The sequence below is a fragment of the Ursus arctos genome, unplaced genomic scaffold (assembly GCF_023065955.2).
Source record: "Ursus arctos isolate Adak ecotype North America unplaced genomic scaffold, UrsArc2.0 scaffold_2, whole genome shotgun sequence".
Taxonomy (NCBI): domain Eukaryota; kingdom Metazoa; phylum Chordata; class Mammalia; order Carnivora; family Ursidae; genus Ursus; species Ursus arctos.
The window spans coordinates 88892313-88919276 of record NW_026622874.1 but is presented as its reverse complement, the minus strand read 5'-3'; the positions used below and the strand labels follow the sequence as shown (position 1 = coordinate 88919276).

The 26964-nt window shown below is 40.4% G+C and overlaps 3 protein-coding genes across 3 annotated transcripts in view; 1 reads left to right on the top strand and 2 right to left on the bottom strand.

The window, feature by feature from the left end:
• Positions 1–2031: 2031 nt before the first annotated feature.
• On the bottom strand, positions 2032–6144 carry MRPS17 (mitochondrial ribosomal protein S17). The gene is made up of 3 exons (XM_057315660.1): positions 6101–6144; positions 5351–5490; positions 2032–3528 (listed from the first exon to the last, which is right to left on the bottom strand). Exons 2-3 carry the CDS (start codon positions 5471–5473, stop codon positions 3259–3261), a joined length of 393 nt encoding a protein of 130 aa, XP_057171643.1. The 5' UTR covers positions 5474–5490; positions 6101–6144; the 3' UTR covers positions 2032–3258.
• Positions 6145–6275: 131 nt separating this feature from the next.
• Positions 6276–26964, top strand: part of SEPTIN14 (septin 14) — a 160877-nt gene continuing 140188 nt past the window's right edge. The window contains exons 1-2 of the mRNA XM_057315659.1: positions 6276–6529; positions 6885–6975. The gene's annotated coding sequence lies outside the window, so the exon portion shown is untranslated. The remainder of the gene's footprint in view (positions 6530–6884; positions 6976–26964) is intronic.
• The window catches only part of ZNF713 (zinc finger protein 713), a 38764-nt gene continuing 36165 nt past the window's right edge, over positions 24366–26964 (bottom strand). The window contains exon 6 of the mRNA XM_048224496.2: positions 24366–25806. Coding sequence (XP_048080453.1) covers positions 24740–25806 — 1067 coding nt within the window. The 3' untranslated portion in view covers positions 24366–24739. The remainder of the gene's footprint in view (positions 25807–26964) is intronic.

Genomic DNA, 26964 nt, shown 5'->3' with positions numbered 1-26964 from the left:
CTGGGGCGGGGCGGGGCGGGGCGCGCGGCCGCGGCGGCAGCGTCGGGCGCCGCCGCCAGGGGGGGCAAGGCGCACGGTGCCGGCGCGGGGAGGCCCCGCAGCTGGGAGGAAGGAGCGCCAAGCCCGAGAGGGCTGCACTTGGAGACGAAAATCCCCTGCGGAAGGAGCTGGGTGTCCTGAACTGGGTGCGCAAGGGGAACGTGGACAAGGCTTTAATGTGCGTGGACAGATCCACAGGAAAAGAGTAACACTGTGTTAAATCCAGGCTTCTCCCCCGGTACCTTTCGTATCATGTAAATTTATTACCTTTTCAAACCAAAAACAGACCCAAAACAACGCTTTAATAAAAACTTTCTGGATGAAAACATTGTAAAGTTATCGCGTAGTCTCGGGACTACATTGTTCCTGTTCAACACTGGCGGGCGCAGATCGCGTCTCCACTGTCAAGCCGTCCCAGTCCAGTGGGGCAGGATGTGAAATGATGATTGGCTGAGTGTGAAAAGTGTTGAAACGAAGCGATTCACGAGGCGGGAAGGGGGCAAGGACGGGAGACCAAGTAACTGGCGGTGGCTGTGAAGCAGAGGCTAGAGCCCGAGTTAGTTGCTGGCACAACAGGGCAGTACCAAGCGAGGAGGAGTTGACCAGTGGAAGGGAGGACACCTGGCCAAGGAAACAAAGGCGTGGGTCAGGATGGCAACTGTTTAGGGAAAATGTATCCTGAGTAAGATAAAAGGGCCACAAGTGTAACCTTGAAAACTGCAACCAAGACGGGGTGGGCAGAAAGGGAGCGAGACAGTGAGAGAAGAGGGAGGAACAGGGAAGGGTAGAGGCCCCAGCCAGCAAGGGGAACATTTGAAGGACAATGCAAGAGTCTGCATTTTCCTGCAAGAGGAAAATGCCCTCAGGACTGGGTAGCTGGGAGGTCTCTGTTACCCAGGCGGGTCTCTGCATAAGAGGGTGGGGGCAGGAACTGGGCTTCTTGGAGGCATTGGAGCTTAAGTGGTGCAGTTTTCTGATTGAAGGAATATTTGAACATGTTAATATGTCAAGGAGCCACCAGGGAGGACAGAAAGGGGTCCTATGGATGGAGGAGTGGCAACAAGGATTTGCTCCAGACGGGACACTTGTCACTTGGAGGCCAGTGGAAAGACCAAGGGACACAGAACAGGAGGCCGGAGGCTGTGTGACTGAGAAGGTTCCTGATCTCAACAGGCTTCTGTTTAATGAGCCTGTAAGAAACTGGATAGACCCAAAAGGAAGGCTGAAGGGAGCTTTCCGAGGGCAGAAAGGACATGGCACAATCCTCCACTGCAGGAGGCAAGCCTCTTCAAGCTAGTGGTGTCCCTGTGCCCTTGTGACTTTCTCACATATTCTCCCAACTTCTCAGCTATTTTTCAAGAGACAAATGCTTTCAAATATATTCTCCTGAGCTACAAATATTTCTTGGGTTGACCTTGCTTTTGTGCTATTTAGTACTAGGCCACTTGTTCTGCTTTTTTTTTTTTTTTCTCCACTATCATCTTGCTCCGGAGTTCTATTAACCCAATGCTTTTTACTGGGCGAGGTACTCTTACTTCACAGGTGTATAGCTTAAGTTACTCAGTGCCATAGAAGAAATATTGGGCATATTCCTGGAGCATAATTTCTATACCAAGATTATTAGGAAAATATCTTAAGATAAACAAGAATACATGTAAACATTTTAAATAGTTGAGGTTTTTGAGATGGCTTGTACAGATGTCCTGTTTCTACCAGGATAATGGGTTCCATATAGCCTCACAGTGGGAGACCTAGACACCCTTTTGCTTGTTGGAACATCATCTATCCAATCTCCTTTCCTCTTTTCTTATCCAGCGTAGTTTAGGACTTAGGACTAGTTTTCGAATAAGTCTGTCTCCTTCCTCTAATCTTTCCCCTTCCAGTCCCATTCTCTACTGATGCTATTATTTTTACAGGAGCGTGAATCTATTTATATCATTCTCTTTAAAAATGTCAGATAACCCACAACCACTTAAGTGTAAGTTCCGCCTATTTCTTTTCTTTTTTTTTATTTAAGCGATAGAAGTTTAAGAAAGGATACAGGAAAACCTTTCAGGAGTGAGAGGAGTCCCGGCAGGGCTGCCCTCCACCTATTTCTTTATCTGAGCTCCACTCGTGTACAAAACGTCCCAGCAGTCCTCATCCACTTACAGAACCCCTTGGTTATGCTCCCTTCTCTCATATTTTCAGGATTTTACACTCGTCCCTCTGCCTGGAATGCCCTTTCCACAATCCTCATTTCCTAGCCTGGAGACTCTTCCTTTAAGATTCAGTTCTAGCACTATCTAGTCTCTTCCAGAAAATTATCCTCATTTCATCCCCACCCATGTGCTTCTGTTTGCTATGAAGGAAGCTGTGCATACTTCACTTACTAGATTTTGAGCCCTGAGTGGGTGGGCAGCGCTTGTGGTTACTACTGAAACCCTGTGCTTGTACAATACACAGATTAGTTGAGGTTGAAATATGCTCCAAGTCTCTTTCTAGGAGACAGGAAACTGAAATATATAACTCAATGTTTCTTCAGGTCAAAATCTAGGTTCACAGTTTATTAAAAAGCAGCAACAAAACTGAAACTCTCCAACACAACTGCACAGTGTGAGAAGTTCTAAAGCTTCATCAATGTATCAGATTGTATGAACTCAGACCTATTCTACGCTAGAATACAGGATAAAAGAAAAGTGACACAATCTTCAAGCTTTATTTTCTATGTGTCAACATTCAGAATACAGACTTTAATGTGATAAAGTCTGACCCCAATGAGACTGTTGATTATTTCCATTTGTAACTGGTTAAATCAGAGAAAAAAGTTTAAGTTAACTTCAAATATATGCCACCAAAAATAAATATTCACTTAATGAGGTCTTATCTGTTTTATATCAAAAGATTTTTCCTCCCCAAATAAAGATTCTAAGATAAATTCAAGATCCCTTTGAATGAAAAAAATACATACCTTGTAAAACAGAGAGCTTACAAAACAATGCAGGGGATTGCTAGGCACACTGACTGTAAGAAGAACGTATGTCCAATGAAAGGAAATTTAAAACATGACCTTAAACTTTTATGAAAAATTTTAACAAGGCCTTTACTTCATTTACTTTTTGCTATTCCATAAATACCAGAAGAGAAATAGGACAGTTTGTAATGAAGCTTGGGAAAATTTCTTTTTCCATAAAGCAAACTTATAAATCTTTCCCTCTGGATCCTTCTCCCAATCCTCCTTCACTGTGCTGAAGAGCTATTGAGTTCTTCCAGATTTTTGGTTAGGCAGGTGGTTTCCAAGCTGACTGGGCTTTCCAGGTAGGTAGTGCCTGCACACGGTTTTCCGGTCACTGGATCTATGACTTGTCCAACTTTGAAAATGATCTCGGCCAGTTCATGTTTCACACGCTTTGTTCGTGCAACAGGCAGAGCTTTGAGAAGCACAATATCCCCAACTGTGCACTGCTGAAGAGCATCGTGAGCAAAGTAGGTTTTTCGCTTATTAAAATACTGTGGAAAGGAGGAGGAACAAATCAGTAGTTCCCATCTGTGATCTGATAACACAGTACAGAATATGAAAAAGTAATGCACAGAAAACAAGCAGGGACTTGGGGAAAAAAGACAGTACACACTTAAGGAGGCTTCTAATACAAAAATTAGCTGCTTAATTTCTGGAAAACAGCTAAATTCTAGAGTGGATCATGTCCCTGAGATCTCCAGCCCATTACCTGCAGCATCCTTGTCTATCAGTTATCAACCTTCTTTACCCTTATTTAAACTCTTCCTTCCTAGTGGAGCCTTCTCTCCAGCCTATAAACATGCTACTTTCGCTACTAGCTGTGTGATTTGGGACAAGTCACTTAATCATTCCAAGCTCGGTTTGTTTTTTTTTTCCCCAACATAAAATGAGGCTCCAATATCTGCATCTCTAAAGTTATCCAGAGAATCAAATGTTATAATATTCATAAAACACTTAGCTCCATGTGTGGCTCAAAGTACTGCAAACAAGCCACAGATGGTCATAAACAACCTTGCTACATAAGGTATTCTCATTCTACATATAAGAAAACAGGCTCTGGAGAAAGGTAATGGGCACAGCTAGTAAACAACAGTCAACATTCAAGCTAAGGTCTTCTGACTCTCAGGCCAAGGATCATGCTGTCACTCTTCAGCTTGCTCCTGTGTTGTTGTTGTTGTTGTTGTTGTTGTTGTTGTTGTTAATAAAAGACCACTTTATTTTGCTCCCTAACCCACCTGGTGCCCCCTTCCCTCAACTCTGTCACCTCTGGGGGCGCCTGGCTGGCTCAGTCAGTTAAGTGCCTGCTTTCGGCTCAGGTCATGATCCCAGAGTCCTGGGATTGAACCAGCAACTGGCCTCCTGCTCAGTGGGGAGTCTGCTTCTCCCTCTGCCTCTCCCCCTACTTGGGCTCTCTCTCTCTCTCTCTCAAATAAATAAACAAAAAAACAAAAACCCTGTCACCTCTGCTCCTATGTTTTTCATCCTAGATAGCAAAGAGCATTTCTACCTACTTGTGTGCCTAACCTTGAATGCACAGCCAGCCTTGGCACTTTCCTCTTCCTTCCTTGCACATCTACAAATCAAGGACTCGGTCTTTTCTTTCTGAAATCTACTTTCCCACTCCATTCCCACTGCTCCAAGGACTGTTCAGGTCCTTATATCCAGTTCGAGACTTTTGCAATAGCCTTCTTACCCACTTCCTTACCTCCAGTCCTCACCCTATGTCTCCAAGTCTGCCTTCCTTTGCTTATAGGATGAAATCTAAAAATACTACATCCAAGACCTCTCTCAGTCCAGCTCCCAGTGCTCTTGCCTTCACTCAACAACAGTCAGTGCCTACTTAGGGTCAAGCTCTGGGCCCGACCTTGCCAAACCACTTGTTGTTCCTGCACAATGTCACACCCTTTAATGGCTAAAAGAACTTCCACAAAGCACTCATCACGGCCTGAATGACTCCCCCAAACCTGGGCCTTTGGATAAAAGCCTTTCTGAGATTCAGCCCAAATGTCTCTTAACTGAAGGATGCTCTCCTTCAGCCATGTGGGAAGAAACAGGTGTCCTGCTCTCTGCTCCCAGTACTTTGCACAGAGAATTACTACAGCAGTTATCAGACTGAGTTGAAATTAACTCTACGTGTCCCCAGAATTTGAGAATGATCCATGATCAATTCACTTTGTTATACCCTTAGATCAGCAGTGTCCGGTTCGCAGCAGAGGCTCAGTGCATCTGTACTGACAGGGAATTGTTTCTCTGCTCAGAACCCATAACATGCTGTGATTTATCAATGCCATCTGAAAAAGGGATATCTCTCACCTTTAATAAATAGGGATCCAAAACAAGCCTGGTCACTCTCACTTTAGCTGTTTTTTGCATTGCTGTTCCAATCACCTTCCCCACGACCCATTTGGCGTGGACGGATGAACGAACTATTGACATTATGTGGTTTTGGTCACCTGAAAAACAAATTTCAAAGTTTAATATGCTGGTTGTTATGACTCACCAAATGAATTTTGTTACTAGAACTGCTGAAGTTCAGAAACAGCTTTTGTTGGCCTTCTGGAATCACCACTTCGGAGATGCTTACACGTTTCACTATTTCCTTACCCCAACCTTTCACCTTCATACTGTTTACAAAGCTGTCATTTCAAAGCCTCAATTCCCCCCTGTGCAAAACGGGAATAAGAACAGGGTCTACTCACAGGAGCCCTTTGAGGGTTTAACCTAGAAGACGCTCAATAGCGCTAAAAAAGGTGGGTCTTTACTGGCGTCCCTTATTTCTTTCCTGCCGCTGGGCGTGCCTGTCCCCGAAGGCTCAAGCCCCGCTACCCGCGCGCTCAAGGCCTAGGCGGGACGGCAGGGGTGTCCTCTCCAACTTGGGGCTGCTTTCTTGATCGGTTAATGCTGAGTCCATCCGGCCGGGCCTGGGGTACGTTGGGGTGATTGACCCTCCCGCCCCGCACTACCCCGGGGTCAGGGCACTCGCCTCGCCTCCAGGCTCTCACGCGGCGGCGTCTCGCTCCTCCGAATTCGACCCCTGCAACCTCAAGGCGTCACAGAGCTCACCTCTCGACTGTATCTTCCCTGCGCGTGTCGTACGGAGGGGCGGCCCGAGCGTCGGCCGGAGCGGGATGACGTCACGCCCTTGCCAGTCGCTGCGCACGGGACGGCTCCTCTCATTGGCCGCGTGTACTTCCAACCATGGGCGGGCGTAAAGGCACGACTCCGCCCACTTCCCCTTAAAGGGAACAGCCGACCGTGGGTAAATGGGAAACCTGTACCTGTGTTTTCTCCACGCGCGGGACCACTGGAGCGTAGAGGATTCCGGCCTTTCATTTATTCGGTTTCCTCTTCTTCCGCTGAGCTCCCAGTCTTGGACAAGGCCTTCCAAATCAGAGGAACCTCATTCATTCATCAAACACCGAAACACCGGACACTGCTGAATGATAAGACTTAAGCATTCTACCCTCACAGCGGCTTTAAAGATAAACTTCTGTAGGTTTTTGTGCCCAATTTGATTGTAGGTGTTATTTCTCAATATCTGTGAGACGGAGAGAAGTCCAGCGTTGGCATATAAATATGTGTAACAGTTATGAAGAGGTTAGATGGGCCATGAGCAGGCTGCTTGATGGCGCCTTCTCAGATAGAGGGAGGACTGGGGATGTATTAGGAAATTAAGAGAAACAAAACAATAGGCTACTGGCACAGACAATTTGAGGGCCAAAAAATGGGTATGGTACATTGTCTTTAACTACCGAAACATCTTAGCGACTGGTGAGGGAAGACTGGGAAAATAAGAATTCTCCCATACATTAGTCTGTCCAACACTCATTTCTTTCTTACCAAACAGGTATGAACACTTCTTAGACTCTGCGCTAGGCAAAAAAGATGAATCAAAGGAGACTCCCGCTCTCAAAAAGCCCACAGTCTAGTAGGCACAGGTGAGTAAAGAAAAAACGTGTAAAACAACTGTAGGTAATGGGAACCTTGAAAAAGGAACGCATGATTTTGCGGAGAGGAGACTTGATCGATACATAGCCCTTGACCAGGGGCTATATAGCTTGAGAGGAGAGGGACGTGGGATGTGGGAAGGGCACATGAGGCAGAAAAGAGAGCATGTGCAGGGGTGCCGGGGTGTGAGAGACAGTATGATGAGCAGGAAGCTGATACTGCCAGGATATGCGGTCAGGAAAAGAATGGCAGGGATCGAGGTTGGTTAGAGATAGGCCTCTACCTGGGAAGCATTTCTTGTTAAGGGCCTGGCCTCACTTTTTGTTCTAAATGATGAGAAACCTTTGAGAGATATGAGTAGTTTGCTAGCCTGCAACATCATTGTGGTAGGAGTGTGGAAGAGAGAACAGAGATTGGAGAGCTTGGAGGCAAGATGCTTTGTCGGGGGATGGTGAAAACCTACATTGGAGCAGTGGGAATGGAAGAAAGAAATTGGGTTGGAGAAGTGATTGGGAAATTGGCCATGTGAGGCAAGGGGACAGAGAGGAGGTAAGAGTGTGTGTAAGTATGGCATAAACAAGAGAAATTTATTTTCTCACAGTTCTGGAGGCTAGAAGTCTGAGATCAAGGAGGTGTCAGGATCAGTTTCTTGCTATGTCCTCAAATGGCCTTTCCTGTGTGTGTGTGTGTGTGTACAGGGAGAGAGAGCACAGGCCGACTGGTGTCTTCTTTTTCTTTTCCAAGAACGCTAATCTCATTGGATTAGGCCCCACCCTTATGACCTCATTTATTTATTTTATTTTATTTTAATTAAAATTTTAAAAAGATTTTATTTATTTATTTGACAGAGTGAGAGAGAGCACACAAGCTAGGGGACTGGCAGAGGGAGAGGGAGAGGCAGGCTCCCCACTGAGCAGGGGCGCCAATGTGGGGGTCGATCCTAGGACCCCGGGGTCATGACCTGGACTGAAGATAGATGCGTAACCAACTGAGCCACCCAGGTACCCCTGACCTCATTTAATCTTAAGTACCTTCTAAAGGTCATGTCTTCAAATACCATTACATTGGGGGTTAGGGCTTCAACATACATATGAAGTTTTTGTGGGGGCGGACACAATTCGGTCCATAACAATAAAATCAAAGAAGCAAAGTGAAAGCTTTGTAATCTTAAATTCAATTTGGGAATACAGTATGAACTCATGATTTATTTTTCTCAAAAAAATTTTTTCCTAGAAAGCCTACAAACCCAGTATCAATCAGTTCCAAGCACCCAGATTGTGGTATTTATATACCATTTTTCTCTGAAAGTAACAAAGGATCCTTGAAAAATCACTGACTTCAGGTCTGGAGCAGGAAATATGTGAGTTAAACTTGGGACATCTTGTGTCCGTAATCAAGAGAGCTATTAAAGATGAATGGGGTCAGGTCAAAACCCAACCTGAATGGGTTCCCACTGAACTAAGATGAAATTATGTGAGGCTAAAGAGAATTATTGAATGTATTGAAAACCATAAAATATATAAAAATCCATGAGTTCATAAATGTACTTAAAAGTAAAGCCTCCGGGGATGCCTGGGGGGCTCGATCGGTTGGGCTTCTGCCTTCAGCTCAGGTCATGATCTCAGAGTCCTGGAATCGAGTCCCACATTGGGCTCCTTACTCAGCGGGGAGCCTGCTTCTCCCTCTCCCTCTGCTACTGCATCCCCTGCTGGTGCTTTCTCTCTCTCTGTCAAATAAATAAATAAAATATTAAAAAAAAAAAAGTAAAGCCTCTGGTTGCTTTTGGGGAGTCCTAGGGCACCAAGTCAATAATTTGAAAAATAAAAGAAATCAATATATCATGAAGTGTGATAAAAATGCATTTCAGAATGACCAAATAATTGATGCATAAGGAATGACAGAATTAGGAAACATTTTATTTTGCAAACTCTAATGAAATGATGAATAATATCAACAATGGTTAACAAAATCATTGAAAGATTGATGGGAACTTTATAATAAAAAGCAGAGTAATACCACCTGAGTCACCAATTAATCTTACCACCAGTAAAAGTGAGTTAACTGGACATTATATACCTTTTGATGTGAAAGAAAAGAAAGTATATAGCACTGACTATAAAATATTAATGTATAAAAGTAATCTGAATCTAATCAATTTTCTAAATCTAACCACCATTTTACAGTGAATACAAGAGATAGAGGAACAAGTTAATACCAGGAGCAGCTAAACTTTGAAATAAAAAAACTCAGTAGATGGGTTTTAGGCAGATTAGATAGTGCTGAAGAGAGACTCAGTAAACTGCAAGGTAAACCAGAAGAAATTATACAGAATGTAGCAGAGAGGAAAATGTGGAGAGTAGATCGAGATGTCCTCACATTTGCCTATTACGAGTTCCAAAAGGAGAGAATCAAGAAAATAGAAAGGCTTATTTCTTAACTAAAACAATGGAAGTCAGTGGCCACATTAGGCAGCATGGCGGTACACCTGCTCATTCAAACAACCGCCCTGCTTCTTCCCAGGGAATAAGGGACAGGAGGGGAAGGATAGATAGGGGCCAAGTGATCAGTCTCAAAGAAATCCCCAAAATGTGGAGGTGTGGGGAAGCCAGAAATAAGGGAACAAACCAGACCACCCTGTGCTAGGCGTGTGGGGCGGGTGTCTTTTTTATGATCGCTTATGACCAACAAAGAATAAGGAGAGCTTAGGGAGAGGTGGGCCACTGAAGGTGTTATCACTAGTCTTTGCTCAATGCTGATGTCAACAGAGATGTTAAAAGGATTTAAGGTCCCTGGTTAGCTTTCTATAAAACACCAACCCTAAAGGCCCTCTTTGGCAGCCCTGTTGGGACCCCTCTCACTGTTGAGAGCCTTTTCTCTATCTTCACCTTACAAACTTCTTTCGCTTTACTCACTCTCCTTTGTCCACGAGATTCATTCTTTGACTCTGTGAGATAAGAACCTAGCTCTCCCGCGTCATTTTGGTGCCGAAACCCAGGATCACTTCCACCGAAGGGTGAGTAAAAGCGGACTCTTTTCTCTTCTTTCCTGGGAGACGTCTCTCCCTGAGATGACCTCTTCTCATAAACAGCAAACCCCGGGCATCTGTTGGCCAGTTAAAGGCGAATAGTGCGGCCTCTGGTCTTAAGTCTCAGGTGACAGGCTTCTGGACAAAGGCTTGGTTAATCTACCTTCCTCAAAAGAAGGGTATGTTGGCCTAACCCTACGGCGTTCTGCTTCCTGTTCATTGGCTTATCTTAAATGGCTTTTTCCCACATCAGGGACTTTGCCTAGAGTAGGGCCCTTTCAATCTCCGGTGATACTCTGCCCTTTTAATCAGGGATTCATTTCGGGAAGAGTGTTCCCTATGTAGATACAAGGTTTTTTTCATTTAAAGATGTCTTTTGTGAGAACAGGTCAGGAGGAGAATCTTTGCCTCATTTCGCGTCTCATTTTGTTTTTCTGCTAACTACAGTTTAGGTTTAATTAGGGCCAGGGATCAAAACACAAGTCATCGGCAAGCAAGATTAGAGCTATCTCTTTATATGTTAAGTTGGAGGGAGCCGAATATTTCCTGGGCATTTACTCCCCCTGGAATACTTTGGGCATTAAGGAGGGAATTACAAACCCCATTTCCTTGATTGGTTGCATTAGCGGCTGGGACTTTAATGCGTCATATAATTGAGGCTTTCTTGTTCCAACAACAGAAATACGAAATTATGATGATGCTAAATCTTGGGGTCTGTACCCCTCAACAGGGCCATGCTTGCAGATGGGAACCTCAGGTATACGGACGGAAAAAGCGCCCAGGGGTAAGGTGAGGGAATGTAATTGAATCAAAGCTGAAGCTTTGTTAACCTTGATAAACTGTTATGTTTGGGCCAAATTTGGGGGGGGTGAATCCAGAGAAGAAAAGGAGGATCAGGTGACAGACGGGTCAGAGTGGCTATTCCCACCGGCTTGAGCCCTCCTCAACCCAAGATGCTATGGGGCGCCTGGGTGGCTCAGTCGTTAAGCGTCTGCCTTTGGCTCAGGGCGTGATCCCGGCGTTCTGGGATCGAGCCCCACATCAGGCTCCCTGCTCTGCTGGGAGCCTGCTTCTTCTCTGTCAAACAAATAAATAAATAAAATCTTAAAAAAAAAAAAAAAAGATGTTAGGCCACAATTTCACCTTGGATAGGAAACCATGGGATGCCTTGGTTCACAGGGGAGAGCTGGTACGTAGGGATGCCTTCACAGTCACTCTCTATTACAGGTACGGGGTAACTCCTACCGGGATCTTGAAATGGGAAACCATTCTCTGCGGGGACTCCTGGATTGGGTACTGCAAAACTGGGTAATTTCCCCTTGTGAAACTTTTCTAGTGTTTTCCATGGGTTAAACAGCAGGTTCTTCAAGGCAAGGTAAAAAAAGACGTGACCTTTGTGGCAAGGCATGGTCTTCTCAGTTCCCAAGGACTCTTCTTTGGGGTGCCTTTTAACCCACTGGAAACAATTTGGATTGCATATTTAGGAAAGGATTGAGCTCCTGTAACACTCACTGCATGGCCACAGTGGGATCAGGTCTCTCCTGTAGGAAACAGGGCAAATAGGCAGGTACCCTAGGTCCATCCAGGCTTTCAGGGCCCTAAATCAGGACCGAGCCCTAAGGCCCTCTTGCAGGACATGTTTGGTGGTAACCAGACCAGTAAACTCCCTGACATACTGGTGATTGTCCAAATAGGCCTCCTCCAAATAAAACCAGGTTGCTGGAAGAAACACAGGTCATCCCTAGCAAGACAGGGTGGGGGTGGGGTGCTGACTCTCACTCTCACTGTTCCTCCTAATAGTTGTGGGGGCTTCTCCCTCATTTCCCGGGTTAATGGCTATAATGGGAGCCAACTGGGGTTGCTGTGGCCAGGACTTCAGTACTATGTTAAATAATAGCGGTGAGAGTGGACATCTCTGTCTTGTTCCTGACTGTAGAGGAAGAGCTCTCAGTTTTTCCCCATGGAGGATGATATTAGCTGTGGGTTTTTCATATACGGCCTTTATTATGTGGAGGTATGTTCCCTCTAAACCTACTTCCTTGAGGGTTTTTATCATAAATGGATGTTGTACTTTGTCAAATGCCTTTTCTGCATCTATTGAGAGGATCATATGGTTCTTATCCTTTCTTTTATTATGTGATGTATCATGCTGATTGATTTGTGAATAATTGAACCACCCTTGTAACCCAGGAATAAGTCCCACTCGATTATGGTGAATGATTTTTTTAATGTATTGTTGGATTTGATTTGCTAGTATTTTGCTGAGAATTTTTTTTCTCCATGTTCATCTGGCTTATTGGCCTGCGGTTCTCTTTTTAATGATGTCTTTATTTGCTTTTGTTATCCGGGTAATCCTGGCCTCGCAGGATGAATTTGGAAGTTTTGCTTCCTTCTCTATTTTTTGGAATAGTTTGAGAAGAATAGGTGGTAACTCGTCAAGTGCGTGGTAGAATTCACCCATGAAGCCATCTGGCTCTGGACTTTTGTTGGGAGTTTCTGATTACTGATTCAATTTCTTTACTCGCTACCAGTCTGTTCAAATTTTCTATGTCTCCCTGTTTCAATTTTGGTAGTTTGTATGTTTCTAGGAATTTATCCATTTCTTCCAGATTGTCCAATTTGTTGGCATATTGTTTTTCATAATATTCTCTGATAATTGTCTGTATATCTGTGGTGTTGGTTGTTATTTCTCTTCTCTCATTTGTGATTTTACTTTTTGGGGTCCTTTCTCTTTTCTTTTTGATAAGTCCGGCTAGAGGTTTATTAATTTTACTATTTTTTCCCCAGAGAACCAGCTTGTGGTTTCACTGATCTGTTCTATTGATTTTTTGGTTTCTATAACATTTATTTCTGCTCTAACTTTTATTATTTCCTTCTGCTGGCTTTAGGCTTCTTTTGTTCCATGTGTAGGTGTAGATTTGTTTTATCCATGAAAGGAGATGAGTCAGGATCTTTCTATGCTGCCATCTTGAACCCTCTCCTTCCTGTTTTCCTTTGCCCATTAAGAAATTTGAGTTATTTGTTATTTTGCTATTGATTTGTAGGAAATTCTTATATATTTTGGATATTAACCAGTTATTGGATAAGGATATTGGAATGTTCAAATCTATTTCTGGGTCATATGGTAACGCCATGTTTATCATTTTGAAGAACTGCCAGACTCTTCCAAAGTAGCTGCACCATTTTACATTTCCAACAGCCTGAAGGTTTCAGTTTCTCCCACTATCCTCCCCAACACTTGTTATTATTTTGATTGTAGCCATACAAGAGGTTTTGCAGTGGTATCTCATTGTGCTTTTGATTTGCATTTCCTTAATGGTTAATGATGTCGAGTGCCTTTTCATGTGTTTATTGGACATTTTTATATCTTCTTTGGAGAAGTGTCCATTCAGATTTTTTTGCCCATTTTTCATTAGGTTGTCTTGTAAAAAATATCTTATTTATTTGAGAGAGAGAGATAGCAAGAGAGAGCATGGGCGGGGGGAAGGGGCAGAGGGAGAGGCAGACTCTCCCCGCCGCCACCACCAACAGGGAGCCTGATACAGGGCTCGATCCCAGGACTCTGGGATCATGGCCTGTGCCGAAGGCAGACGCTTAACTAACTGAGCCACCCAGGCGCCCTGATTAGGTTGTCTTTTCATTGCAAGTTTTCCATAATAGTCTAGTAGATCTTTACATATTCTAGATAAAAGTCCTTCTTCAGATATGATTTATAGATTTTTTTTTCCAGTCTGTGGCTGGTCTTTCTACTTCTTGATGATTTCCTTGGCAGCACAAAACCCTTTACATTTTGATAAAGTCTGACTTGTCTATTTTTTCTTTTGTCACTGTGGCTGTGGTGTTGCATCTAGGAAGGCTTTGCCTAATTCAAGGTTATAAAGATTTAATACTAAATGGTTTTTCTCATTTGTGTATTTACCATTTTTTTAAAAAAGCTTTATAGTTACAGATCTTACGTTTAGTAGGTCCTGGATCCTTTTTGAATTAATTTTTGTGTGTGGTGTAAGGAAGGGGCCCAACTTTATCTTTTGTATGTGGATTCCAGTTGTTCCAGCATCATTTGTTGAAAACACTCTTCTTTCCTTATTGAGTTGTCTTGACACCCTTACTAAAAATTGATTGACCATCATAAATATAAGGGTTTATTAATGGACTCTCCGTTGTGTTCTATTGATCTGTATGTCTAACCTGTGCCAGTACCATTGTGTCTAGATTACAATAGTTTGTAGTAATTTTTGAACTCAGTAAGTGTGAGTCCTCTACCTTTGTTCTTTTTTGAGAATATTTTGTCTATTCTTGCTCTTTGCATTTCTATATGAATTTTAGGATTAGTTTGTCAATTTCTGCAAAAAAAAAAACAACAACAAACCAAGCTGAGATTTTATGAGATCTGTGTAAGATCTGTCTTCTGTCTTTCTTAGCCACTGTTCATTTCCTTCATTCAATGAAAACTTTCATTATCCTTTTTATTAAAATATTCTGGTTTCATGGGGCGCCTGGGTGGCACAGCGGTTAAGCGTCTGCCTTCGGCTCAGGGTGTGATCCCGGCGTTCTGGGATCGGGCCCCACGTCGGGCTCCTCAGCTGGGGGCCTGCTTCTTCCTCTCCCACTCCCCCTGCTTGTGTTCCCTCTCTCGCTGGCTGTCTCTCTCTCTGTCAGATAAGTGAAATCTTAAAAAAAAAATTTTTTTGTTTTCATGTTTCTCCTAGATGAACTGTTCGACTTATATAAGAAATGTGTTCATCTAACTGTGTAACTATATAACTAATATAAGAGTGACACAAATGGGCCCAATAAAATATCTTTCTTTCTAAGGATATTGGAATGTTCAAATCTATTTGGAAATATTTTGGTGCATGTTGGCTGATACTGTACGTTACAAAAAATCATAAGAAGAAGATACAGCTTCTTTAAGGACAAACATTTCCTTTTTTTTTTTTTTTTTTTTAAGATTTTTTGTCTTCATTTAAGAGAGAGAGAGAAAGCACGTATACACAAGCAGAGGGAGAGTCAGAGGGAGAAGCAGACTCTCTGCTAAGCTGGGAGCCTGATGTGGGGCTCGATCCCAGGACCTGGAGATCATGACCTGAGCGGAAGGCAGATACTTAACCATCTGAGCCACCCAGGTGCTCCTAAGGGCAAACGTTTCCAGACAAAGGGCCTGTCTGTAGGTTCACTCCTTGCATTCCTCTTGGCAGTACTCCTGCCCTATTTGTCATGGGGTGTGAGATATTATTGTGATGAGGGGATTGTAGGGTATGGAATAATGTCTGACCAAAATTCATGTCTACCGAGAACCTGGGAATGCGACTTTATTTTGAAATACGGTCTTTGCAGATGTAATTAGTTAAGGATCTTGAGATAGCATCATACTGGATTTAGGGCAGGCCCCAAAGCCAATGTCCTTAGAAGAAGAGAGGACACAGAGATACACAGAGTAAAGGGCCACGCAAAGATAGAGGCAGAGGCAGGTGGTGCAGCTGTAAGCCAAGGATTATTGGGAGCCAGTAGAATCTAGGAAGAGGAAAGATTTTTCCCTAATGTCTCAGAGAGAACAGGGCCCTGCTGAAATCTGGGTTTTGTACTTTAGCCTCCAGAACTCCGAGAGAATACATGTCTGTTGCTTTAAGCTACTTAGTTTGTGGTGGTTTGTTATGTCAGTCCTGGGAAACTAATAAAGGAGTGTATGTGAAATTATGAAATACTGTGACGGTAGGAGATTTTGGTGGAATAAGCACTTTCAAATATACCATTAAGGTTACTTTAGGGGTCAGCAGACTATAGTCTATAAGCTATATCTGGCCTACTGCGTGCTTTAAAAAAAATTTTAATTCCAGTCTAATTAGTATACAGTGTTATATTAGTTTCAGGTTTACAGTATAGACTAAACCATTCTATACATTACTCAGTATTCTTAACCCCTCTCACCTATTTCACCCATCCCCCCACACACCTCCCCTCTGGCAAACACCAATTTTTCTCTATATTTAAGATATCTACTGCATGTGTTTGAAAATAAAGTTTTACAGGAACACAGCCCTGCCTATTCGTGAGCGTATTTTCTATGGCTGCTTTGCTGCTGCAGTGGGAGAGTTGGGTAATTGCAGCAGAGAACTGTATGTTCCACGAAGCCTAAAGTATTTATTATCTGGCCCTTTAGAGATAGGGCTGCTGACATCTGGCTTACATCATCAGATTGTCTACTCACTTCATGATCACAGGCTTCATGATGGTAACAAAACTTTAAAAAGATGCTGTTGTATTTGGTAGAATGAAGTCGTCTATGAATGCATGATTCTCAAAATAGCAGTGACTTAAAGGAGACGGTCTATTTCTCTCATTTACACAGTGCAAAGCTGGAATGGCAACCTTATGATCATCAGGAACTCCGGCTCCTTCTGTATTGTTGATTTTCCGTCCTCAAAATACAGTTTCTACAGCATAAGCCAAGATGCGGCTAGCAGATCTATATTCTAGTCAGTAGGAAAAGGGAAAGGGAAAAAGAACAGCCTTCCCTTTAAGGACTCTGCTAGGAAATTAGTCATACTTCTACTTATATCTCATTTGCCAAAAGTCAGTCATGTGGCCACATGTATCCACAAGGGTGGCCAAGAAATTTATCCTGAGAGGCAAAGTGCGCAGTTAAAAATCTGTGGAAGGAAAGGAAGACAGACTTTAGGGAATGGACTTGTGATGTCTGCCTCAGCTGTGAACCAGGCTGGCTTTTGTCCTTTCTGTTACTCAAGGATCCGAGGTCGCCACTATATCTCAAATAAAGTTGTAATGATATTAACATACTTAGACCTGTTGAACAAATGATCGTGGTCTGTTTCAGGAGTCCCACTGGGAACATGGTCAAAGATGTGAATCTTCAGTGATTTCAGGGAGGCAGAATACACAGGACTTTGTAACTGATTGCACGTGAGGTGGAGGGTGAGAGAGAGAGAGAGATCTAGGGTAACTCTCAGGTGTCTGCCTTCAGTGAGTTGGTGGAACTTGGTGTAACTGGCATTTGAGAGGTGAGAGATGAGGAGGCTGATCAGTGTGATTTACTTGTAAGGTTTTAAAAGTTTTTTAATGGGGGCGCCTGGGTGGCTCAGTCGTTAAGCATCTGCCTTCGGCTCAGAGCGTGATCCTGGTTTCTGGGATCGAGCCCCACATCAGGCTCCTCTGCTGGGAGCCTGCTTCTTCCTGTCCCACTCCCCCTGCCTGTGTTCCCTCTCTCGCTGGCTGACTCTATCTCTGTCAAATGAATAAATATAATCTTTAAAAAAAATTAAAAAAAAATAAAAGTTTTTTAAGGTTTATCACCCCAGGTAATGCTCAATTTCTCTACCCTTTAGTCCAACTGAATATTTTAAACTTCATTTTACACATGGCTATGTGGGCCTCAGAGACAAATTGTTCTTGCCTTCTATGTCTGTCCTTCTTTCTTATTTGAGCTCCTTCCATGTCACTCAGCTCTCTCTCATCTCTTGGCAATTCCAACATGTCTGGCCCTGATAAAATACCAAAACATTTCTATTTCTGGACTTTCTAGGTTTCATCTTATTGAGAGGGTATCATGCTCTAAATTAGAGCATTGTCATTATGTAAAATTTAAATGTGTAGTTTATATAATTGTGTAAAATGAAATATCACATTACTGTGATATAGAGAAAGAGAAGGGTGGTAGTTGGGAGTGTCAGGGATCTTGTAGCTGATTGGGTAGTCATGTTATATTCCAAATGTCATTATCATGAGGTGTGTTCTTATGGGGTTTTGCTCTAACTTATAAATTCTCAGTTCAATAAAATGATCAAATTCTTTCTACGTTAGATTGCCACTTCTTTCATCACCTGATTCTTTTTTATAAAGTTAAAGTTTGGGCCCTTTTTAAGGTTCAGTGAATGTTGCTTTTTAAAATCAATTTTTTCTTAAAAAATTCAAACCCACAGAAAAATTGCAGTAGTACAATGAGCAACCATAAACCTTTCATTCAAATCCATGAACATTTCACTCAAATATTCACCAATTGTTAACATTTTGTGTGCTTTTTCTCTCTTGCTGTTATATATTATACATAAACACACACAATCACTTGATATATGTATGTACACGTGTGTGTGTGATATGTATTTTTTGGAAACCATTTGAGTTTCTTGCAGACATCATGACACGTCACCTCTTAATACTCCATTTATCACACAGTGAAGTTATAAAATATCACATTGATACAATATTATGAGTCCATAGCCACAATTTCTTAATCATCCCAGTAATGTTCTTTATAGATTTTATAAAAATTGATCCAGGATTTAACCAAGGATCATGCATTGCATTTAGTTGTCGTGTTTCTTTACTTTCCTTTAAGTCTTCTTTTTCTTTTTCTTTCATGACACTGACATTTAAAAAGAGTGCAAGCCAACTATTTTGCCAAATCTCTCTAAGTTACTTTGCCTGATAGTTTCCTGATGTGTGAGTTCAGGCTAATATTATTTGCAGGAACATTACATATGATGTGTCCTTCTCAGAACATTATTATCACGAGTCACATGATTGCAGTGTGTCCCATTTTTTTTACTTTAAAATTTTAATTAATTCAAGTATAGTTGATACACATTGTTACATGTTTCAGGTATACAATACGGTGATTGGACAACTCTGTATCTTAGGGTGTGCTCACCACAAGTGTAGCTACCATCTGTCACCCTCCAACACTGTTACAGTACCATTGACTATTTTCCCTAGGCTGTACCTTTTATTCCTGTGACTTATTCATTCCGTAACTGGAAGCCAGTACCACCCACTCCCCTTCACCCATTTTTGCCCATCCTTCCACTGGCCTCCCCTCTGGCAACCATCAGTTTGTTCTCTGTATTTCTAGGTCTGATTCTGCTTTTTGTGTGCTTATTCATTTTTTTTTTTTTAGATTCCATTATAAGTGAAACCATTTTTTTTTTTTTTTAAAGATTTTATTTATTTATGTGACAGAGAGACAGCCAGCGAGAGAGGGAACACAGCAGGGGGAGTGGGAGAGGAAGAAGCAGGCTCCTAGCGGAGGAGCCCGATGTGGGACTCGATCCCGGATCGCCAGGATCACGCCCTGAGCCGAAGGCAGACGCTTTAACGACTGCGCTACCCAGGCGCCCCAAGAAACCATTTTTGATATTAGTTTAATCTTTGGTTGAGGTAGTGTCTGCCAGATCTCTCCATTGTAATTTCCTTTGTAATTAATAATTAACGATTAATATTAATATTTAATAATATTAATTATTAATATTAATAATGGGAAATTAATGATTAGTCATTGCTAGGGAGATGCTTTTGAGATTGCATGAATATACTGTTCTCCAAACATTCAGCCAACAGTTTTAGGATTCATTCATGGTTCTCAATTATTACCATCGTTGTTACGAAATAGTAGTTTTTCTATTTCTGTTACATTTTTAGTTAGCATTATTTTGCAAAAAAGAGCTTTCCCTTTCCCCCACATCAGATTTAAACATGATTTTTTAATTGAGATGTAATCCACATACAGTGAGATGCATATATAGCTTAAGTGTTCAATCAGTTTTGATGAATTAACACACACAACTCAGACCACTATGAAGACAGAACATTTCCGTAAGTTCCCTCATTCCCCTTCTAGTCAAGCCATCTCCTCCAGAAGCAACCACTGATCTAATTTCGATCAGTATACATTAACACTGCTTATTCTAGATCTTCATAGAAATGGAATCAAATGGTATCTATTTTAAGTCTAGCTTCTTTCCGCTTAGTATGTTTCTGAGATAGACTCATTTTTTTTTTGCATTCACACCTTTTAAAAATTTAATAAATTTGTATGGACTAATAGATTTTTAAATGTACTGTTTTATTCCTGCCATTCATTTCGAAGTCCAAATTTTTCCAAAATTAGCTAGTGGGAGCCTTGTGAAGCTGACGCCTGTGTCTTTCTGACTTGCCTCCATTAGTTTTCGTGAATTTCTTACTTCCTGGCAAAAAAAAAAGTGTGATCCAGGTTTACCTGTACTTTTCATGTCTCAGTTATTGGATCAGCACATTCTCCAAGAGGTTTCAGTGGGGAATGGTATTTAGAAACCAGGATCTAGGTGCTGGGTGAGCGCCTTGCTACAGGAAGTTTTTTTGCTTCCAGGATATTTGAGAGGATGTAGCTATATGTTCAAATACACATACAGAAGCCTGTGTGCACACATACAGGCACACAGCACAAACCTCTAAAAACCGGTGAGTTTCTTCTTTTCCCCCGTTCTGTGTTTGTATCTCCTTTCCCCCACAGTGAAAACCCTGGTCCCCACTCCAGCAACATCAGTGATTGACTTGCCAGCTGCTACAACACAGACTAGATACTTTTGGAATTGTAGTAATAATATCACCATTAACAACAAACTTGCTAAGTATAGCTTGAAATTGCTTTTTGAATTAATTTTTTTATCCTTAGTGCCTTCAGTGACAGCGCTGTGTGTTAAAAATTTATTGGGATGATTTTTTTTCTGTGTGATTAGTATCAATATTCTATATAGTTAGGTTCATTTGTATTTGTATACAATTTTGTATTCAAGGATGGGAAGAAACCTATCATTTTTTATTTAATCTTCGTTTTTGAATCTGCAAGTCATTAAAATGATTCGAAACTCAAAACTATTAAAAGGTGTATTCAGAGAAGTTTCATTCCTTTCCTGTCCCTTTAACCCTGTTCCTGTTCCCATAGGTGACGTATTTATTAGTTTCTGGTTAGTGCTTCTTGTATTTATTTTTTCAAAGATAATCAGATACATGTGCATTCTTTTTCTTTCTTACAAAAAGTAACATTCTATATATGCTTTTTCACACTTGTTTCATTTAACATATCCTGAAAGAATCATTCACTCCAGATGAGTTTTTTTTCAGATGCATAGAACTTTACCCTTTGGATGTACCGTAGTTTGTTGAGCTATATTTCTTGTGTAAACATTTAGTTTTTTCCTCCAGTATTTTAATAACTAACTTTGTGCATATGTACTTTATTATTATTAGTGGTGTATCTTCAGTGTAAATTTCTAGAATGGGTTTGCTGAGCCAAAGGATAAATGAATATTAGGTTTTGCTCTATACTATTAAATTCCCTTCCACAGGGGTTGTGCCATTTTGCATTTCTACCAGTAATCTATAAGATAATTTTTAAAAAAGCTTTAAATAATGCTAGGCAATAAAATTCCTATACCAAAATGACAGGAGAATGAGACAGATGGTTTGGGGAAAGTTCAAGAGTCAAAAATTTCAAATCTATGCAAAAACAAGGTCTCAAAATGCCCCATGACATAATAAGTAATAATTTGTTATGAAAGGAGACCAAAAAAAAAAGTTGTTTGGTCTGTGCAACTAGGTTCTATGGATGACCTAAGAATCAGCCAGTTGCTAATCTGTAAATTGCAACTTAATTTGTCTGACGGTATTACTCGTATTTTGGGTTAGATAAGATTACTAGAACCCAAGGAAGGTTGTCAAATAATACCTGGCAGGAACAGCCTAAACCTAGAAACAAATGAAAAACTGAAACCCTGGGAAACTGTTCAAATAAGGATATGAAAAAAAAATTAAATCCATGTAGGTAACATTTTAATGGTTTTGGTATAATTAATATTCTGGGTACATTTTACCTTTTTTTTTTTAAGATTTAATTTATTTGAGATAGAGAATGAGAGAACATGAACGGGAGGAGGGGCATGGGGGAGAAGCAGACTCCTTGATGAGTGGGGAGCCCAATGTGGGGCTCTATCCCACCACTATGGGATTATGACCTGAGCTGAAGGCAGAGATGCCCCTTTTTTTTTACATTTCTTAAGGTATTTAAAATATTTAATACAATCTTAAATTTTAGGCTTGTGATTTTATTGAAATGTTTAAATCTGAAATCAGTGCTTTAAAGAGTGGGGGTATCTAATTTTAGAAATTCCTAAGCTTTTTTTCATTAGTTTCACAGCTGTGAATAATTAAAGGAATACTGGCTGCTTAAAGAATGCATTTCTTCAACTAATAAATTAAACATTAATCAAAATACAAATAGTAATGGATATATTTCTCCATGCCCACAAGGCCTTTGGACATGAGAATCTATCAACATGGCAATCCTTCAACAATCTGAAGTTCTGAGAAAGTCACACAGATTTTAATGTTGAGCAGCACCTTTTGCTTTATTAACTTTAATATATTCAACAAATATTTACAATGTGTTACAAAACACTGTTCCAGGCACTGGAATCAGTAGACGATCCATGTGCTAGTGACATTTCTATTGAGAAATCCTGAATAAATAATTTATTATCATGTGTAAGCTTAAATATCTCTTTTCATAAAAGAAAGCCAATGACACCTGGTTGGATGGGCCAAATGAACTAATGCATGTGAAAGGGTAATGTCTTGCCCTCGCAGACAGAAATAAGTCATAACTGACGGGTTTTTCAATGAGTGCTATTCCTCTGGTTTCTCTACTCCAAGAGCAAGTATTTTGATGTCATCAGTATACTTAGAGTTCACTCCTTAACTTGCAACATTTTGAAGAGAACAAAGGACATGAAAATAAATTCATCCCAGAATGACATAGTTTACTCCACAACTGAGATAAGCATCATCATTTATGACCCTAAAGAATATTTAATAAGCTTCTACTTTTATAATTCCTGTTTATTATGAAGAATTGGTGAAAATCTTTGGCCAACTGTGGTCTGGTTCAGTCCAGACTCTTCTTTTCTAGGATTATCCAAGTTCTGCTGAAACTCTTTGAAAATCCCATTGTTTTCATTTTTCACCTGTGTCGATACACTGCCTGTATGGGAGCCCTTAACACTTTTTGTGGATACGTCTTTTTTTCTTTTCTTTGCTGGTTGCAAAATTAAACTTTGATCAAAGCCTTTACCAATTGTAATTAATCATTACTTCTTTTAATACATTCCTTTACTGCCTAAGATTTCACCTTGGCTCACTCTCTTTCTGAAATCTGAGTACCCTTCTTAAGGCAAATGAATGTTAAATGTAGCTCATTTGGGTGAAGAGATAATTTCCGGAACGGATCTGCCCTGAAAATGGATCCCTACTACACGGATATTTGAACACAAAATACTGTTAAAAATCCTTCTTGACTATAGTAACTCAGGATTTTATTAACTATTTCACATTCACTGATGCGTGGGGCATAAACGTACTTTGAAAAGTTTAACGTCTGTGATGAAATGAGTTCATTATTTTCTTTGTTTTTAGTGTTTTAGGTTTTTAAGTGTCTTTAGATCATTTCAGCTTTGACCCAAGAACTTTATAAAATGTAGTCTTTCAGAGGGAAAAAGTCAGAGAAGTCTTTGAGCTGGGAGCTATGTTGGAAGAAAAAGGGTGAGGAAGCAAGGGGAAATGCAATCCTACCTTAGACTCATGGCTTCTTCAAGCCATGCCTGAGGAAAGAGACAGACAGAAAATCAAGAAACTGGAGAAGCCCCATAGGTGCAGATATTTGTGGCTTATGACAGTTTACATTTATAATGCTTTGTAACATCAAAATGTGATTGTTTGCTCAACAGGGCAGTGTTCACGAAAATAAAATTTAACCACCTTAAATTCTTTTTGGAAAAAGGTGTTACATAAATATATTTCAATAAATAAAATACATTATTAAGCCAATTAGTAATACTTTCTTTGTTGTTTATATAAGCCAGTTGGGCTCTTCCCTGGTTCTTATCCTTATCATCGTACCACAGCTTAACATCTGGTATAGTCTCCTACTTCTTGTCTTTCACAGTTGTGCAGGGAGGTGTAGGGACTCTCAGCCCCTGGTGATTATAGAAAAACAAAGCAACACAGAACAACAACAAAAAACTCCTCTCTCTTCAAACCCACAAACATAGCAGAAATACCCATTTTAGTGAGAGCAATCTATTTGCTATAAGGAAGTTTAAAACTAGAACAAGAGGATAGAAAAGTAGACTTCTCTGAATCACTTTTTAAAGTTCATCACTATGACCCTCAGTCTCCTCCAAGACTCTTCTTAAAGTGATTCTAGGGCTCGTTTGATGAAAATGCAAAAGTTGCTAAAAAACAAACAAATCAACAAACACTGTCAGATCCTGTCACATTGTTTCTCAGATGAAGGTACAGAAGACTTAGGTGGTACATCAAATGGATATTTTTAATTTGGAAGTTAAATATTTTGATAAATAAGTATGTTTGTTTATTTTAGAACAAATGTAACTGACATATAAAACTCATAATTTCCACAAATACTATTTCCTAGGACAAGATTAAAAATTCTGAGTCCCTTTAAAGAAAAATATTAAGTAAACACTGAATATGATAAAAACTGTAAAGGAAACACACAAATGACTGAAGTTTGAGAAATATTGCTTTTATGTTTATTTCAAGTTTATGTGACTGGTTACACTGCATCGTTGCCTTAATCAATGTTTACATAATTTAAAAACTTTATATCATAAGAGTTACAGGTGAATAATTACAGATTATTGCCTACAAGATTTCTGGTCATTAAAAAGAGTTTTATATCAGATTTGGAACATGACTCAATTTAATTTTATAAAATAAATTATTTTCACTATCTATAACCTCTCCTGGGAATATGCTACTAATTTAAGACCTAAATTTATTTAGTTTCTATGCATTAAAAATTTATTTATAAGCTTTCTCTCCTCTATGAATAATTTGATATTGAATGGGATGAAAAGAGCTGACCAAAAGTTTTCCCAGATTTATATATTCATATGATTTCCCCCCCCATGAGTTATGTGCTGCTGAGTAAGTGAAGGACTGGGACTTAAGGTTTTCTCGCATTTATTATATTCACATAATTTCTCCCGAGTATGGATTTTCCTATGTTGATTAAGGTGTGCACTTTGGCTAAAGGCTTTCTCACATTCATTACATTTATAGGGTTTCTCTCCTGTATGAGTTCTCTCGTGCTGATTAAGATGTGTCCTCTGGCTGAAGGCTTTTCCACAAAAACTACATTCATAAGGTTTCTCTCCGGTATGAAGTCTATGGTGTTCAGTAAGGGATGTGATACGGCTAAAGGCTTTACCACATTGATTACATTTATAGGGCTTCTCTCCAGTATGAATTCTCAGATGTTGAGTAAAGGATGAATGTTGACGGAAGGCTTTCCCACATTCATTGCATATAAAAGGTTTTTCTCCTGTGTGAATTCTCTGATGTTGAATAAGATGTATCCTCTGGCTGAAACTTTTCCCACATTCATCACACTTATAGGGCTTCTCTCCTGTAAGGACTATCTGAGGTTGAGTAAGAGATGAGTTGTGGCTGAAAACCTTCCCACATTCACTCGGTTTCTCTTCAGTATGAATATGATTGGTAAGAAGAATATGCTGATTGAAGATTTTTCCACACTCATTATATTCATAAGGATTCTTTCTTACATAGTTTCCCTGATAGTAAATCAAGTCTGAATTACGTTTGATGCTATTTCCTTGTGTGTCAGAATTAAGGGGTGTTTTAATGGAAGGAATTCTCTGATGCATAATAAGGTTTGAGTTCACATTATAGTTTTCTCCAAATCTATTACAGTCATGGCTTCTCTCCTGTGTGATCTTTTTGTGGGTGAAAGATACTTGTGCTAAATGTCTCTGCTGGTTTTCTTGGTTAAACTCTAACTGGTAATCAAAATCCCAGAGTCCTCCCAAGATGGAGTACCAGAAACTATCTCCTGTTAGTCTCTCCATTATCATGTCATGATTTTGATTTTCATCAGAAATATTCTGGTTTGGAGTTGATTTTTTGATTTCAGGTCTACTCTCCCCATCTAAAAGAAATTCAGAACATACAAATATTTTGCCATCTTCTCTGTTTTGAAAAAGAAATTTTTGCACAGTGAATTTCCAAGTGAAACTTTTAGTAATGTGGACAAGGCATATGTGGCATAAGTTTTAAAATATGGCCGTGGAACCAGGAAGACTAAAAGGATGACAGAAAGCAGTGAGCAGGGGGAAATTTTAAAACCTGTATGGTAATCATAAGAAGAGATCATCCAGGAGTATCTATGCAGAAAGAAAAAGGAAAGGAGAGTGAGAAATATCAGAGAAAGATCTGTGCTTAGAGGTGGGAGATGTTAGAGGAAAGACTTGGAGAAGACAGGTCCAGGATTATTCTATTGTAGTGCCAGCTACTTGTTTATTTAAAAAGTATTTCTTCTTATTTTCAATCTTTTGTTTAAAATGATAAAATGAATACTTGCTTATAATAATGCATTCAAATAACGTGGAAGTGCATAAAGGAAGAATTTCACCCCGTTAGAGGTCAGTATTGTTAACAGTTTGGAGCCTGTCTTGCCAGATTTTTTCCCTGTTCATACAAATATAAATGTAAATCATGTTTTGAACAACCATGAATTGTGATAAAAACAAAATTTCATTTCAGTGTCCTACCACTTCTTTAAACTTAATGGGGGCATTCTCATTCTGCTTCTGGATGAAGATTTGGGCAGGTTTGGTGGTTCCCCCTAATTCTTAGATAACCGATACTCCTACTGTTACAGTAAGTTATAAACACAGTCTCTATTCAGTAATTAAAATGTTCAGTTCACCTGTTTAATAATCAAAACTCCAAAATTAATTCATTTTCCTTCCCCTGGGCTGTTAGAGTCATATTCTTCCTTTCTCCCCACCACCTGTGTCTTTTCTCCACCCTACTTTCTTCCTGCTGGTTTTTTCCCCTATTCTCTCACTTCTTTTCCCACTTTAACTTTTTCCCAGGCCACTTCTTTCTTCACTGTCATTTAGTTTCCTTCTTTTTTGGAGGAGGGAGGTGCAGAGGGAGGGGGGAGAGAGAATCTTAAGCAGGCTCCACACCCAGCACAGAGCCTGATTCTGGGCTCAATCTCATTACCCTGATATCATGACCTGAGCCAGAATCAACAGTTGGACACTTAACTGACTGAGTCACCCAGGTGCCCTGGTTAGTT

Excerpts from the sequence above, each read along its gene's own strand:
- MRPS17 (XM_057315660.1), bottom strand. The coding sequence starts at position 5,473 with ATGTCAATAGTTCGTTCATCCGTCCACGCCAAATGGGTCGTGGGGAAG. Across the intron at positions 3,529-5,350 it reads TGGATCCCTATTTATTAAAG|TATTTTAATAAGCGAAAAAC; the intron begins GTGAGAGATATC and ends TCCTTTCCACAG.